Source organism: Lissotriton vulgaris, chromosome 2_1 (genome assembly GCF_964263255.1).
Source record: "Lissotriton vulgaris chromosome 2_1, aLisVul1.2, whole genome shotgun sequence".
Classification (NCBI taxonomy): Eukaryota; Metazoa; Chordata; class Amphibia; order Caudata; family Salamandridae; genus Lissotriton; species Lissotriton vulgaris.
In genome coordinates this window covers 2068328765-2068343581 of record NC_141687.1, presented here as the reverse complement: position 1 = coordinate 2068343581, position 14817 = coordinate 2068328765, and the positions used below count along the sequence as shown (strand labels likewise).

Sequence of the window (14817 nt, the reverse complement as noted above, 5' to 3'; positions counted from 1 at the left end):
AGAGCCGCGGACTGCTGCTGTGAGCCGGCCCGGTGCTAGGAGACCGACGAGGAGGAGTGTTGCGGCGGCATATACTGCTGCGGGAATTGACTCAGAACCACTGGAGCTCGGCTGGAGAACGCTGGAACGCGGGATATCCCCGCGGTGCATGGTGCATGGTTTCGACAGCCCTGTGAGTGGTTCTAAGGTGTGGCTGTTGGAGCTGGGAGGCGCCACGGCTTGATGAAGGAGTGATGACTTTTGAACAGCGACTTTCAGGTATGGTGGCTGGAGCTGGGAGGCGCCGCGGCTCGACGCAGGAGTGCTGACCTTGGATGGGGTGAATTGGAAGACTATTGTGGCGGTTTATTGAACCAGGAGACTGCTCGCAGGCGACTGTTTTGCGTGACATCATTAAAAAAAAAGAAAGGGAAAAAAAGATGGCCTTACTCTTTTCTTTTCTCTACCATTGGCCATACCATGGCGCCTAAGGTAGCTCGCGGTGGGAAAACAAGAGCTGCTGGGAAAGGCACAGTTGGTACACGTGCTGCACTCGCTGCAAGATCTAAGGAGGTATCGGGAAGTGAAGATAGTGGTAGTACAGCTCTAGGTGCCCCCAGGATACCACAAATGTTTCAGTCTGTTGTAGGGAAAAAAGCTTTTGAAGTAGGAATCGAGGACAGAAGTGCAAGAGATATTATTGAACAGCATCATCCATCTCAAACACCTTTGGATGTATCTATACTGCCTTTTGATACACCTCAAATTCCGGATCAGACTGTAGTAGGGGCTACAAATATCGGAGAATTGGAAGAAGGTGACGGTGTAGCTTGTGAAGAAGAAGCCCATGAGCCATTAAGTAACAAGGATGGTGAGTTGTACTCCCTTTCGGAGCATTCCGAAGGATCAGATCTAGAAGGCGATCTTTCGCTACCGGAAGATGGTCATGGTGATAATTCCCCTATTATGCTGGAAGATAGTCAACATAAAAATGGTTCTTCTGGGGGTACCTTCGGTTAGGCCTCTACTATTCGGAAGAAAGAGATGAGATCGGCCGCGGCCGAAACGGATGACTGGAACCTTTCTGATAGAACACAATTACTGGAAAGACTCAACTTATCAGGACAAGCTAGTGGGAGCATCCCAGTGGAGACATCTAGTCAAGTGTCGCTGAAGGAAATATATAGATCTATTACCGAGCATAGGTTTTAGGCTCGAGCTGAGCATTTAAAAACACACACTGCATGTAGGAAACTGCAAAACACCGTTCGACGCTTGGCTAAAACATGCAATGATTTTACTGATCAGATGGTGGAGGCTGAGGCCCGGATATCGTCATTAGAAGACCAGATGGTGACTCAAAAGGCTGATGTTGCTGATATAAAGGCACATAAAGACGATGTTCATGACAAGATTGTCGACCTAGAAAATAGTCTTCATCGCAATAATTTACATATCCTTGGAGTCCCAGAGGGCCTTGAGGGACAGGATATATGTAAATTTATAGCGGAATTGTTCGAGGAAGCACTTCCTGAAGTAAAAGAATGGAATTGGGCCCGCGAGATTCAGCGCGCCCATAGGTTCCCATTTCGACAACGACCAGTAAGAAGCGGGCAAGTAGGGCCCCAGCAACCACGGGCTATATTAATTTCCTTAAATAATTTTTTGGCAAGGTAGGTGCTGTATGATATGGCCAGACCTGACCGTAAAAGAACCAGAAAAAGCATACAGTTTTTTGTTCGGCCAGACTATTGCCATTTCACAGTTGAAATGCGATGGAAGTTACGGCAGTTAATAGCTCCTTTTCAAGCAAAGGGCCTGCAAGTTTTTCTGTTGCAGCCAGCAACCTTAAAAATTGTTAACAAGGGACAGACTCGCTTTTTTACATCTGAGGCTGCTGCAAAAGATTATCTGTTAATCTTGGATTAATTGACCTAAACCGACGTTGTTAATTTTTCAAGAGACACTCTGATTGTGTATTACTCTCATTTAAAATGCTGATTCTCTTTTTTTTTTTCTTACAAGTTTGGGGGGGGGACAATTGGTATTTCTTTTTTGTTTCTTTGTTAGATTGCGGGTGAGCCGAGTATTTAGAGAGCCACTCACCGAGCATCACAAGGGCGTCTATCCCTATTGCCTTAGTTAAGTGGGGGACTCACATTGGGTGTGTGGGGGGGGATGGTGCAGGGGTGGTACATGGGACACTGGTGGGTTATCGGGAAAGGTGGGGGGTTGGGTAAGGGGGAGAAAAGTGAAAATGTCAGTTCATAGCATCCGTCTTAGGCATTTGTGGCTAGTTATATCTTTATCTTTTAACAACCAGGAATACATAAGTTTCAATGCCTGTTAGGAGCCTTCGTATTTGCTCCTTTAATGTTTGTGGGCTGAATAATATTTTGAAAGGGAAACGTGTGATTAACGAGCTCCGTTTAATCAACCCTGATGTGTTGTGTCTACAGGAAACACATATACCTTGGTCTAATAATAGGATATTAAGAGAGTTAGGATTTACTTTGTTATCTGCATCCAGACAATCTACAATGAATAGAGGTGTGGCTATTATGGGCAGCCGTACAGTAACAGATACGGGTAGGGTACGGGCTGATAATCTTGGGCGGTGGGCAATTACGGAATGTATTATAGGGGCCACCAAGCTAACAATATGCACAGTAAACGGCTTGAATTTAGATGAGGCAGAAATGTTGGAGCTCTTGAATGTAGAATTAGCTCAGTGGGCAAGCCCTTCGGTATTACTTGTTGATTTTAACATACATGGCGATCCTCAAACATGGGACGTCCATTTTAAGTATTATAAAGGGCGTAAACCAACGGTATTTAGGGCCTTGCATCAGCTGATACTTCAACATGGGTTAGTTTATGGGTGGTCGACATTAAATCCTGGGAATCCAGGGTACACTTTCTTTTCCGTTGGTTTTGGACTTGACTTGCCTTAAGACTGTATGGGAAGCGCGAGTGTTCACATTTAGTAAAAAGCTTGTCAGTGACGAGGAATATATAAGCCAAATTAAGTTATGGGCCAAGCAGTTTTTAGAATACACTAGAGGCACTGCTACTCAATCCATGGTTTGGGATTCCTTCAAAGCTGGTCTTAGGGGCGAAACATACAGCTACGGGTGGGTCAAACAAAAGAAGCAGAAAGCTTTGCTAGCGGGCTTGCTTCAGGAACTTAGGCAGAGTGCGAACTTGTTTCTGCAATTCGTTCTAATGTAGATTGTCAAGCTGCACAAACTAAGGTCGCTTGTTGTAAAGCTAGGATTAATGGGTCTGGAATCCGGATACAGCTACCCAGTTTAAAATACATAAGGCTCAAAGATACGAGTATGGGGAAGCAACGGGTAGATGCCTAGCACAAAGAATGCGGGGTAGACAGGCGTCTCAACGTATTGAGATTCTCGAGAATGACAGAGGGGATACGGTTGAAACTATGGATGGTATCATGGAGGTCTTTCGTAAGTACTATAAAGACCTATACACTCAAGACCCCGTAGCTCAGGATCAAATTGCACAATATCTCCGGGATTTTGATTTTTCTAAGTTGGGGCCTTTTGAGAGGAAAGCATTGGAACCCCCAATTACCATGCAAGAACTACAGACAGCATTAGAAGATTTAGCATTGGGGAAAGCAGCAGGCCCGGATAGACTTCTTTTGGAGGTTTATCGGTTGTTATTTTCCATTTTAAAGGAGGATATGCTTATTAATTTTATGGCTGCTCAATGTGAAAACCCTCTGGAGTGCTGGGATGACGCAAATAAGTGGTTTTTAAAAAGAAAGACCAGCCACCCCATCTCCGGGGTCATACCGGCCCATATCATTAATCAATGCCGATGCAAAAGTATACTCGAAAATTTTGGCAATTCTGCTTGTACAAGTTCTTCCACCACTTGTATCTCCGCATCAGCATGGACTCCTTACAGGCAGAAGCACGGTAAATCACCTGCATAGGGTGATATCGATAATTGATTATGCAACCACACTACTAAAGGATATTGGAATTATTTTATTAGATGCTGAAAAGGCATTTCGACTGTGTCACATGGGTTTTTTATGGTCTATCATGAACAAGATGGGGTTTGGACCAAAAGGTTTGCAGGCACTACAAACTATGTATCGGCGCCTTCGGGCTAAGATTTGTACCATGGGGCAAGAATCATCTTTTGTCAATATTACAAGAGGTACACGCCAGGGATGTCCATGCCCCCCCTTGCTGTTTGCCATATATATCGAGCCATTATTGCAATTATTGGAGTCTACTAACTCTACAAAATCATTGGCAGTGGGTGGCTATGAGGTGCGAGTCTTTGCTTATGCCAACGACATTGTGGTTGTGACATCGGATCCTCTGCAAGCATTTAAGAGAGATTGAATGGTTGACTCAAGAGTTTGGGCAGGTTGCTGGATAGAAATTGAATGTGTCCAAAACTCAGGTTCTTTGTACTGCGGGGTTGTGCCCAGGTGAGCCACGAGTAACACCAGAGGCTAAATACCTGGGGATTAAAATCAGGATGTCACTTCAGGAGATAATTGATGTAAACTGGGCCAATATATTAGGGTCAGTTAAAGGACAGCTAGAAAAATTAGAATGCTTGCATTTAACAATGGTTGGACGTCGGAATGTGTTAAAGATGTGTATACTCCCCAAAGTGCTTTATTACTTCCGGACGGTGCCTCTCGAGTTGACACGGGTACTATTAATGCAGCTTCAATCTATTACGGACAGGTTCATCTGGGGGTGGAAGAAAGCCCGCCGTGCTTCTAAATATATGATGTTATCATTGGCACGTGGAGGCTGGGGGGTCCCGAATTTCGTTTTTTATTATTTAGTATGTCTTATGCAAAATATAAAGTACTTGGTAATAGGGGGGGAAACAAGGCAGTTTGAATCGCCTAACATCTATCAGATGTTACTAGGGAACCAGGTGTGCGAAGCTTTGTTTAAATTCTATGAACCAAGTTATTTCAAATACACAAGATTTTTGGGAAATGTATGGGTTTTATGGAACATAATCATGGATTGATACCTGAAATAGGTGGGTATAGACTCATCAGTAAAATTCACTCATTTAGTTCTGTAACCTGCCTGTATGATCTGTGTATTCGCCCATAATACTTACTAGAATATTATTCAGCTATATAGGCAGCACCAGTGGTTTCTGTTATTCTCCGATGTGCCATCTGCAGAATTAATGTTTACAATTATATTAAAGAATTCCTACAGTAGTGGGTCAAATGTGGACATCTATGTCTGACCCCAATTTACTCACCAATGGAAAAAACTTAGTGACAGTGGATTGCTTCTTTACTTTATAGATTTCTGAATACTGTATTTGTAAAGTATTATCACAGGGCAGATTAGAGCAGGCCGACTAGATAATGTTCTATAAAGTTAAAAAAGAATCAAGATTGAAATTGTTTTATTATACGAGTACATTTCCTCCTTTATTTGTTACTATTTATAGTGACATTTCAGGTGTTTCTGTCTTCTATTTTTCTGTGAGAATATATAAATTTTTGTAGCATATGCAAACTGTTTATGCCTTTAAATTTCAAAGGGACTACATGTTCCCTGGAAATCTGCCATAGACCAGAAGAGGCAGTACCACCATATCGAACATACTTGGTTAGATCTAGCCTATAATTTTTCATCTATTTTATTATGCTTTTTAGTGACTGTTGTGTGGCAAAAAATGCCCTTTCATATATTCTTTTACCCTTACCCAGTGATTGAATATATTTAAAACAAAATGCTGTGTTTAGGAGCACCTGACTTTCATGGAAAATCCCTTAACAATGAATGAGCTTGTGTTTTGAACCTATAAGTAATTTTATTAACTTTTAACATTTCTCACGAGAGGGTCACTGATATTCAAGCCTTAAGTCAAAGGAATCCTAATGGATTTTCATATGTGTAATGCTATTTTGTAACCTTATTCACTCCCAAACTCAGTTTTAATGACCAGCAAATATCTGTGATGGAAAATCAAATGTATTTGTACTAGTACTGTAGTATTTTTTGCTTCTTTGAATTCATAAAAGCACATTCACTCTACCACTTTGTTAAACTAGAAGCATAGCTTGAAATCTGCAAATGGGAGACTAACACTCTTCTTGCTCTCACAGTGAACTGCCCTAATTCTATTGCTTGCCATTCTCTGACAAAGCAGCTCCTTAAAATCTTAAAGTGGCAATCTGACAATTCTCCTTCATGGAATTAGTGCATATTTCACTGTTTCACTCTTTAGTGTTCCTTCTGTGAGCTGATATGAAATTCCTCTTAAGTGTCATCTTTTCTTTTTAATTTTAAAATCAACACACAGACAGACATACTCCTTATGAATTCACAAGATTTCTGTGTAATGTATAAATTAAACATGTTAAAAAAATTAAATGTGTTCTCGATCTCACGCTTTGGCAGCCATATTCTAATGTTCCACAATTCAAAGGAGATACCAATGATTGATGAATATGATTACAAGTAAGACACTTTTACTTTTTATGAAATATGATTTGTAAAAGTCTTATATTTGGTTCCGTCACAAGTTCAACCTTCATAATGTTTTTAATGCTGTTTTTCTGCATTGAAACAGCGCAAGTGATTTGATATATGATGTGCTGGATGAATCCTTAAGAAGAGCAGAACTTAATCACAATATCACATATGGTAAGTGAGCAGCTTCATTTTGTACTAAGATCAGATCGCTGAATGTCTATGTACTTGCAATGTTACAGATGTTTTAGGAATCTTGTTTAACTTTGTAAAACCAACATGCAAGGATTAAAACTTAAGTTTGTATATTTCAGCAAGGGCTTTTTATATACTAAGCCTAATCCCAAGACATGCTTTTCTTATTATTTATAAAATTTTCAGTTGGAATTAAGTAGAGGCGGTAGGGTGGGTCATAATGTAAAAACGAAACTCTTCCTTTGCAGCAACTGTATTTTAACCAATGCTCCCCACAGATCTGTCTCTTCCGAGAACTAGTCAGACATAAAAACTAATATTTTGTTTTAAACTACAAATACAAAGTGTGATGAGTAGTTACAGCATATTTGACCTTTCATTTTACTAGTGAACTTGTCAGTTTTACATTTCCTAACCCAGATTGTAGTAAAGTAGTACTCTGTTCTGCAGTGCCTTCCCTTTATACTGACTGTATGTCTTCACTATTCAGAGCAGATGTCTGGAGTGTTTTTCTGCGCCATATGTCATCTTGCTTATGGTACATCACAGAAAGTGGTCAAGGCCCAAAATAGGTAGACATGTGGCCACTTGGACACAGTGTTAAAACAAGCAATCCAGAAAATCCATGCTGGTGGCCTAAGTGCATGCCTGACCTCCCTATGATTATTCTCCACATTCTTCTATCACTGAATTTCTATGCCTCTCTCACATATGCCAGCAGAACAGACGTTTGACTATACTCGTCTTGAAGGACGCCTATATTCACATTACGAAGGCCTTTTATGCCTTCAGATCTCTCTAATACAACCTAATTTCCACTAGATACAAGGATATCCGCTCAGGAGCCCCAACAGACCCCTGCCCACCGCACATATTCCACAGAGCCGCCGGTGCTATGGCACCAGATCTAGGACGGACCATCAATGCCTCCTTCAGGTCCGAGATCTTCCCAGACGACTTGAAGCAGGCGGAGATTAAACCTCTCCTCAAGAAACCAACGGCTGACCCAACGGATCTGAAAAACTACCAACCCATCTCTCTCCTCCCCTTCGCTGCCAAAGTCAACGAGGGACTCATAAACACACAACTGACCGGCTTCATTGAAGAGAACTCGCTCCTGGACTCCTCCCAGTCTGGATTCTGCAGCAACCAGAGCACCGAGACCACCCTCCTTGCCGCAACGGACGACATCCGCATGCTACTCGACCAGGGACACACCGCGGCCCTAATCCTTCTGGACCTCTCTGAAGCCTTAGACTCAGTCTCACATCGCACACTCGCAGCCAGACTTCACGACGTGGGGAAACAAGGAACCGCCCTCAACTGGATACAATCCTTCCTGCCGGCAGAACCCGGAGGATCAGACTCCCTCCCTTCCTCTCCGAACCCACCGATATAATCTGCGGAGTACCCCAAGGATCATCGCTCAGCCCCATGCTCTTCAACATCTACATGGCCCCCCTAGCCGACAGCTTGGGTTCAGCATTGTATCCTACGCCAACGACACCCGGCTCATGCTCTCACTCATGAAGAAGCCCGAATACACCAGACTCTGTTTCCAGGAAGGAATGAAGAATGTGGCAGCCTGGATCAAAGACAGCTGTTTGAAGCTCAACTCTGAGAAGACCGAGGTCCTCATCCTCGGACCTTGACCTCCGCCAGGGACAACACATGGTGGCCCGCCGCCCTCGGGAGCCCACCCCCACAGACCACGCACGAAACCTCTGCGTCATCCTCGACTCCTTCCTCTCAATGAACTGCCAGGTCAGCGCCGTTGCCGCCAACTGTTTCAACTTCCTACGCATCTTCCGCAAGATCTTCAAATGGATCCCCCCTGACTGCAGAAGAACTGTCACCCACGCACTCATAACCAGCAGACTGGACTACAGCAACACTCTATACGGCGGTATCAACAAAACCCTTCTACACAAACGTAGTCCACAACGCCGCAGCCATCCTCGGGACACCTCGTCATGAACACATGACCCAACACCTACGAGACCTCCACTGGCTCCCAGTCGAGAAGAGCGTCACCTACAAACTCCTCACCCCACGCCTACAAATCACTCAACAACATCGGACCCAAATACCTCAAAAAGCGATTATCCTTCTGCGCACCCAAGAGGAACCTCTGATCCGCCGACCTCGCCCTGGCAGAGATCATCCGCAGAAACAGAACAGGCGGGAGAGCCTTCTCCCACATCGCAGCCAAGACCTGGAACGAGCTCCCTGTGAACAACAGACGCTCCACGACCCTGCATATGTTCAGGAAGGACCTCAATACCTGGCTCTTCCACTGATCCGTAGCTGATCCCCCCCAGCTCCTTGAGACCCTCACAGGTGAGTAGCGCGCTATATAAAACCCTGATTGATTTGATTGATTGATTGACTAGATGCGGAGGAGCGTCTCGTTATAGGCTCTTTCATTGAAGAATCTTGTTTTGACCCTGTAACTCACTGAATGATTTAGTTGACAGTCCTGTTCTAGTAAATCCATTCAGAGTCGAAGAGGGAGAGTTAACTTGGAGCCTTCAAGGGAACATAGGTTTTTGGCCCCTCCAGATAAAGGACAGAGTGGAATCTGACTCAAGAAGAAGAAATTGGCAGACCCCTTCACTTTCAGTGCTATGGATATGGAATGCATATGCCATCTATCATATCCTTTGTTAACACGTCATAACATAACATGGTCCGTGGCTGAGCAAAATCAATCAGGGAGTTACAGTTCTGAATGTCAGTCTAAAACACCATCATCTATTTGCTAGTATTATCCATCGGATAGAGGGCAAATGGGAGAAGTAATATATTGATCAGACAATCTTAGTTTCATATCATAGAAATCTTCCCTCCTGATCAGTCGCACATCATGGTCCTCCATTTCAGTTGGGGCCTTCTTAATGGCTGTTTCTAAGCAGTATACTATAAGGCCTGGTGGGTTTCCGGAACAACCACAATTGTCATTATTTCTTTATACCTTTACCAGTTCTTTCTTTTTCCGTGCCAGCCAGCGCAGATCCGGATAGAGCGTGCCCCTTAGTCACTTTTTGACTAACCCTTTTTCGACTTTTGTCAACATCTTTTTGAGTCTTCGAATTCTGGTGCACGAGGGATGTCCAGCCGTCGGCCTGGTTTCAAGCCCTGTGACTCCTGTCACAAGTTGATGTCGGTCACCGATCTGCACCACGTGTGTCTCTGGTGCCTGGAGCACGACCACCGCCCGAAGTCGTGCTCCAACTGCCGGTCCCTGAACCCAAAGTCTTTGCGGGAGCGGTCAGAAAGCTTTTCGTGCCCTCTAGAGGTCCCGGTTGAGGGGAAGTTCGCTGGACCGGTTGCGGAGTCACCACCATTCGGCCTCGAAGTCTTTGCACTCCTTGGGTAAATCGAAGCACAAGAAGAAGGCGAAGAAGCATCATCGCTCTTCTCATTCTCCCTGTTCGTCGGCCGACGCGGTACCCGGAGCTTTGTCGCTCACCGGCTCCTTCCTCGGAGCCCGCTGGGACATCCCGTGCCCAGCTTCATGCATTTTTCGAAGCGATGCACAGCATCTTTGGACAGTCCAACTCCGCAGGTGCGCTTTCGGGCCCCACAAACTCGTCTGGTGATCTTGGGCCTTCAATGATGGCGGCTCAGGCCTTCGCGCCGCCTGGTCCCCAAGGATCCAGACCTGGAACCGGATCTGCGCCGGTTGACCTCATGGTACCTTCCCCGGCGCCGATTCCAGTGTTGACACCCCAACGTTAGTTGCGCCCCCAACCGGCATCGACCCCAGCCTCACCCCCGATTTGGACACCGCGCCGGACCAACGTCCGTACCGGCGCCGGAGGGTACTTTTGTATCGCTGTTCATCCCTGGAGTTCCCTACCACCATGATCAGTGCTTAATTAGGGCCGGTGCTTTCTGGTGCTTCGCACCAGCACTTATTTATGAGGGCCAGGTCTATACATACCTGAGTGCCAACTAACACGGTGGCAACGTTTGTCACACAATATCGGCACTTCATACTATCCACGGTAAATAAATCCATGACTTTAGTTAGTGTTCCGGTGGGTGGACTGCTGGTTGGGCTGGATTTGAGCCTATGTTCTGCTGCGGCAGCGTCTGCGTAACCTTTTCAAAATTCGCCTCTATAACCTTAACATTAGGCACACACACACAGGACGCACCAGCATTATTAGGGCTGTTCAGTTGAACCAAGCAGCAGTGTGTTGTGCAGTGCAGCAGAAGGCCTCATAATGAGATTAATGAAGGCAGTGCGTAACGCTGCTTTTTCTTGAACATGCCGGACAACACAGTTTTGTGACAGGCAGGTGAACTGTAATTTGTTTTTTACCAACTTCCCTCCCCACCCCACCATTCATAACTGCTAAGGGGAAATTAGAGACCACCCATATCAGTGACTTTGCTGTCTTAAAAAGCGTTTTGAGTGCAGAATTAAGCGGTCATGGCACAGCTCTTGTGAATATTCTGCCTGCAGCATGCCCCTAGTTGCGATGGCTGGTTTACAGTGTTGATTAAAAAGGTGATTCATTTAACGTGCCCCACGTCTGGGTGCAGAGTTCTGTAGGAAGGAACCCATAGAGCAGAGGGAGTGTGCCTGGGGGGTGCGTACATGTCTAGTGAGGTTGCCGTTAATGTAACGTATTAGCGGGACTGAGGAGCAATATCACATTCAGAGCTCCGTGTAATCCTCCAAGAGGCTGGAAGGGCAGGGGCCAGTTTCGAAACAAGGGGCTGGCTTTGTTACTGGGGGCAGAATTGTCCCACAGTAAAAAAAAAAAAAAAAATAGAAGGCCACTGTGCAGTCTGCAGTCTGCACCAAGCTCAAGATGCTGCTAGCGTCCCCTTCTCAATACCTTCTGGCCCATACCAGCAGCAAGCACAGTGTAGAGCGCAGGCTCCGCATGCTCAGTCTTTACAAGTGCTGAAGCCTGCCCCGCTTTTCTTCTCTTTTTTAAAATAAACTTCACCCCACCCCTAGGGCCGGCCGTCATTCAATCTAGTAGCGCGAAAGCTCTACAAACTGCGTAGGTGGTGGTTGCTGCTCTGCCTTGCCCCCGTGGCCCCTGCCCTCGCCGTCACCCTGGCACACATTTGCATATTATGTAATGCTTATTCTCGGTGCATAGAGCATAAGCATTAAATAATATGCAGCCCTGCCTTCCATGCCTCGCTCTCATCTTGACACGTATTTAAATATTATGTAATGCTTATGCTCCGTGTGGCACATAGCATAAGCTTTAACCCCTTCGATGCTCATGACGAGCTCAGCTCGTCATGCAGTAGTTGTGATACGTTGTCTAGTTCTGTAAGTGAATAGTTTAGGATGCCTTCCTCTTTATATAAAGATGTCACATGGACTATCCAGGTGTCAGAGTCAATTGAGTTCTCTCTCTGCGTACTCTCTTGATTTAGAGTATTGAGGTATTGCCAGAACTCTTGCGTTTTACTGGGGCTCAGCAACCCAAAGATCTTTAGCCACTTTGCCTCCGTTTGTTTCAGTTTTTCAACCCAAACTAGTTTGGAGTGTAATGTTGCTGTTTCCTGCAGGAGTTTCTTATCTTTAGTAGAACCAGTTTTCAGGTAAGTCCTTCGTTTAGTGCCGACTAGTTTCGCGCTTTCACGGATTGCAAGGATATCACCAAGGTTGTGCCTAGAGTAAGAGTTAGTTTTACTTGTTTTCCCTCCTTGTAGGTATAATACTAGATTATAGGCAAGCTGGTCCCATTCTTTAATTATGTCCCTGCTTGTATCCTTTAATGTGCCATCCGCCCAAGCTTTTTTCCATTCCTCAAACTTGTGCATAGGGCCTGCGCCCCATTTAATCCTTCTTACCAATGTATGATGTTCAATGCAGGTTGTTGATCCCAGTTGTTTAAGTGTTTAGTGGTTATCTGCTGTCAAGCTTAAAGTTGTTTTTAGAGCCGCATGGTCGCTTTCCTTCCGCTGTTCAACTTTATATCCCTGTCATTAGGCTCTGTAGCCGGGTACTTAAAAGAATATAGTCAATTGTAGCATGATTGTTGTATGTTGGCGGACAGAGGTTTCCTGGAGAATCCTTTAAGAATAAGGAACGGGCCGATGCCAGCTGATAGGCATGCAAGAGAGCGTTGAATGCTTCCGTCGCGGGCGAGCTATAACTTTCTGCTGATTTATCTCCAATGTTGTGTGTAATGAAATCCCCAAGAATTATTGAATCCATGTGGGCATATTGTAAGAGGAGGTTTTCAATGTCTTCTAATAACTCGGAGAGCTTTTCCTTTGTTCCCCGTCCATTAGGGTTATAGTAAACATTGATCAGCAGTATAGACAATGTGCCCTTACTTGATGAAAGGCATTTCAGAATGCCGGCCATGTACAAGTTTGACGTTGTTATAATTTCCCTAAATTGTATCTTCCAAGAGAGCCTAATATATATGGAGATGCCTCCAGACGGTCTGCCGAAGATGTTCTCCTTAACAGCTGGTTTGTGATAGTCCGCAAATCCTCTGATAGAGACTGGTTTGATAGCCCACGTTTCTTGCATGCAGATTATATCCATTCCTTCATAAAACAGGGGTGTTGCGGGATATTGTATTAGTTTTAGTATCCCAGCTACGTTCCAGGACATAATAGATAAGTTCTGTTTGCCGAAAGTCGCCCTTTTCTGTTTTATGCTTGGTAAATCTGCCTGCCAATGCAGTGATGTAGTCTTAATTGCAACAGTACGCAGTTTAGGAATTATGAGCTAAGGCTCGTGGCACCCAAGACCAATCTTCAATAGAGTTGTTTTGAATAGAGCAACTCCGGATACCTTTTACCCAGGTTTGATTAAGCCACCACTTATCAATTTTTTGTTTGTTCCACTGTCGCTCCCATGGAGTATAGAGAGTGTTTTTAAGGGGGGAGTGGTAGCTCTACTGTCGCGGTCTCTCTTTGTGTGTCCGGTGTTTTAGAATCATTTTGATTCTTCAAGTGGGCATATTTCAGCGGCATAGGGTATTTTATTGTCGGGCGACTCGTGATCTTTATGCCCCAGTCTTCCAGTAATGGATTATTTCTTTTTAGTGTATGGACTATATCTGGGTTCGAAAAAAACAATTCTGTGGATTCATTAGTGTCATCTGGTCCTTGCATGAGAAAGGAGACAGTGTCGATATCAGATGACTTTATTTTTTCCAGGCCTGGGATGTTTGCAAAAATTATTAGTATGTTTCTACTGTTGAGTATGTCCCAATTGCCCTGTGAGGCATATTCTGGGTAGAGACATAGTCTAAGATCATCCTGTGTGTGGGGGGTCTGGGTCTTATATGTCCCTGTTGTGGGTGGGTCATGGCTCATTAAATCCTGTCGGGTTTGCAGTGCTGCAGCATTGGCTTCATCGTTTACATGGGTTGTAGTGCCCGTTTTTATTATCGGCAGCAAAACCTCGCTTGTTTTATTTACTACTATCTTGTTGGAGTCATGGAGTCCTTCCAGCATATTCTCTGGGTGACTTCCTTTGCTGAAATTCTGGTGTTGCTATGTAAGGCTTTATCCGTCTCGTTGACCAGCGGGGGGCTATCTCGATGTGGTACCTGGAATTCTGGTGGAACCTGACTGCCTACCCGAGTTGTTTGTTCTTCGTGTAGATTAGGATGCCCGCTGAATATTGCGGCTCTTCCTTCCCAGTTTTTAGGGTGTTGGCCTGCACCTTCGTATGTATTACCAGGGATTGAATCAAGGTTACATTTACCTGGGTTATTCGGCCAAATAACTTTTCCATCTGGGGTAAATGGAATTTGATGAGTGATAGACACGACGTTGTTCTTACTGTGCGTAGGAGTTTCTTTGATTTCCGGTAATAGCCACAGCCTCATTGAGCCATTTTGGTTATGATTACTTTTTCTTTGTTTATTTAGCTTTTTTAATTTTTTCTTATTTTTCCGAGATAAGTGACCAGTTTCAAGGCTTGTCGTCTGCAAGCTGTTTGAGGTTGCTTGTTCTTTTGCCGTGGTGCTGCATTCGTCTATAGTTGTTTGTGATATCCTGCTTGGTTCAGCTGCTGACGTCTTTGTGAGGTCCTGCTCTGCTTCTTTGCCATTGAAGTCTGTGGTCGTCTGTGTCCCGGGTGGGATGCTGTTAATATTTGACAGCTTCAAAGTTTCTTTGCTCCTATGCC

General features: G+C 44.7%; 1 protein-coding gene across 1 annotated transcript in view; it reads left to right on the top strand.

The window, feature by feature from the left end:
• Positions 1-14817, top strand: part of AP4E1 (adaptor related protein complex 4 subunit epsilon 1) — a 321681-nt gene that overhangs the window by 86301 nt on the left and 220563 nt on the right. The window contains 1 exon segment of the mRNA XM_086958294.1: positions 6586-6659. Coding sequence (XP_086814420.1) covers positions 6586-6659 — 74 coding nt within the window.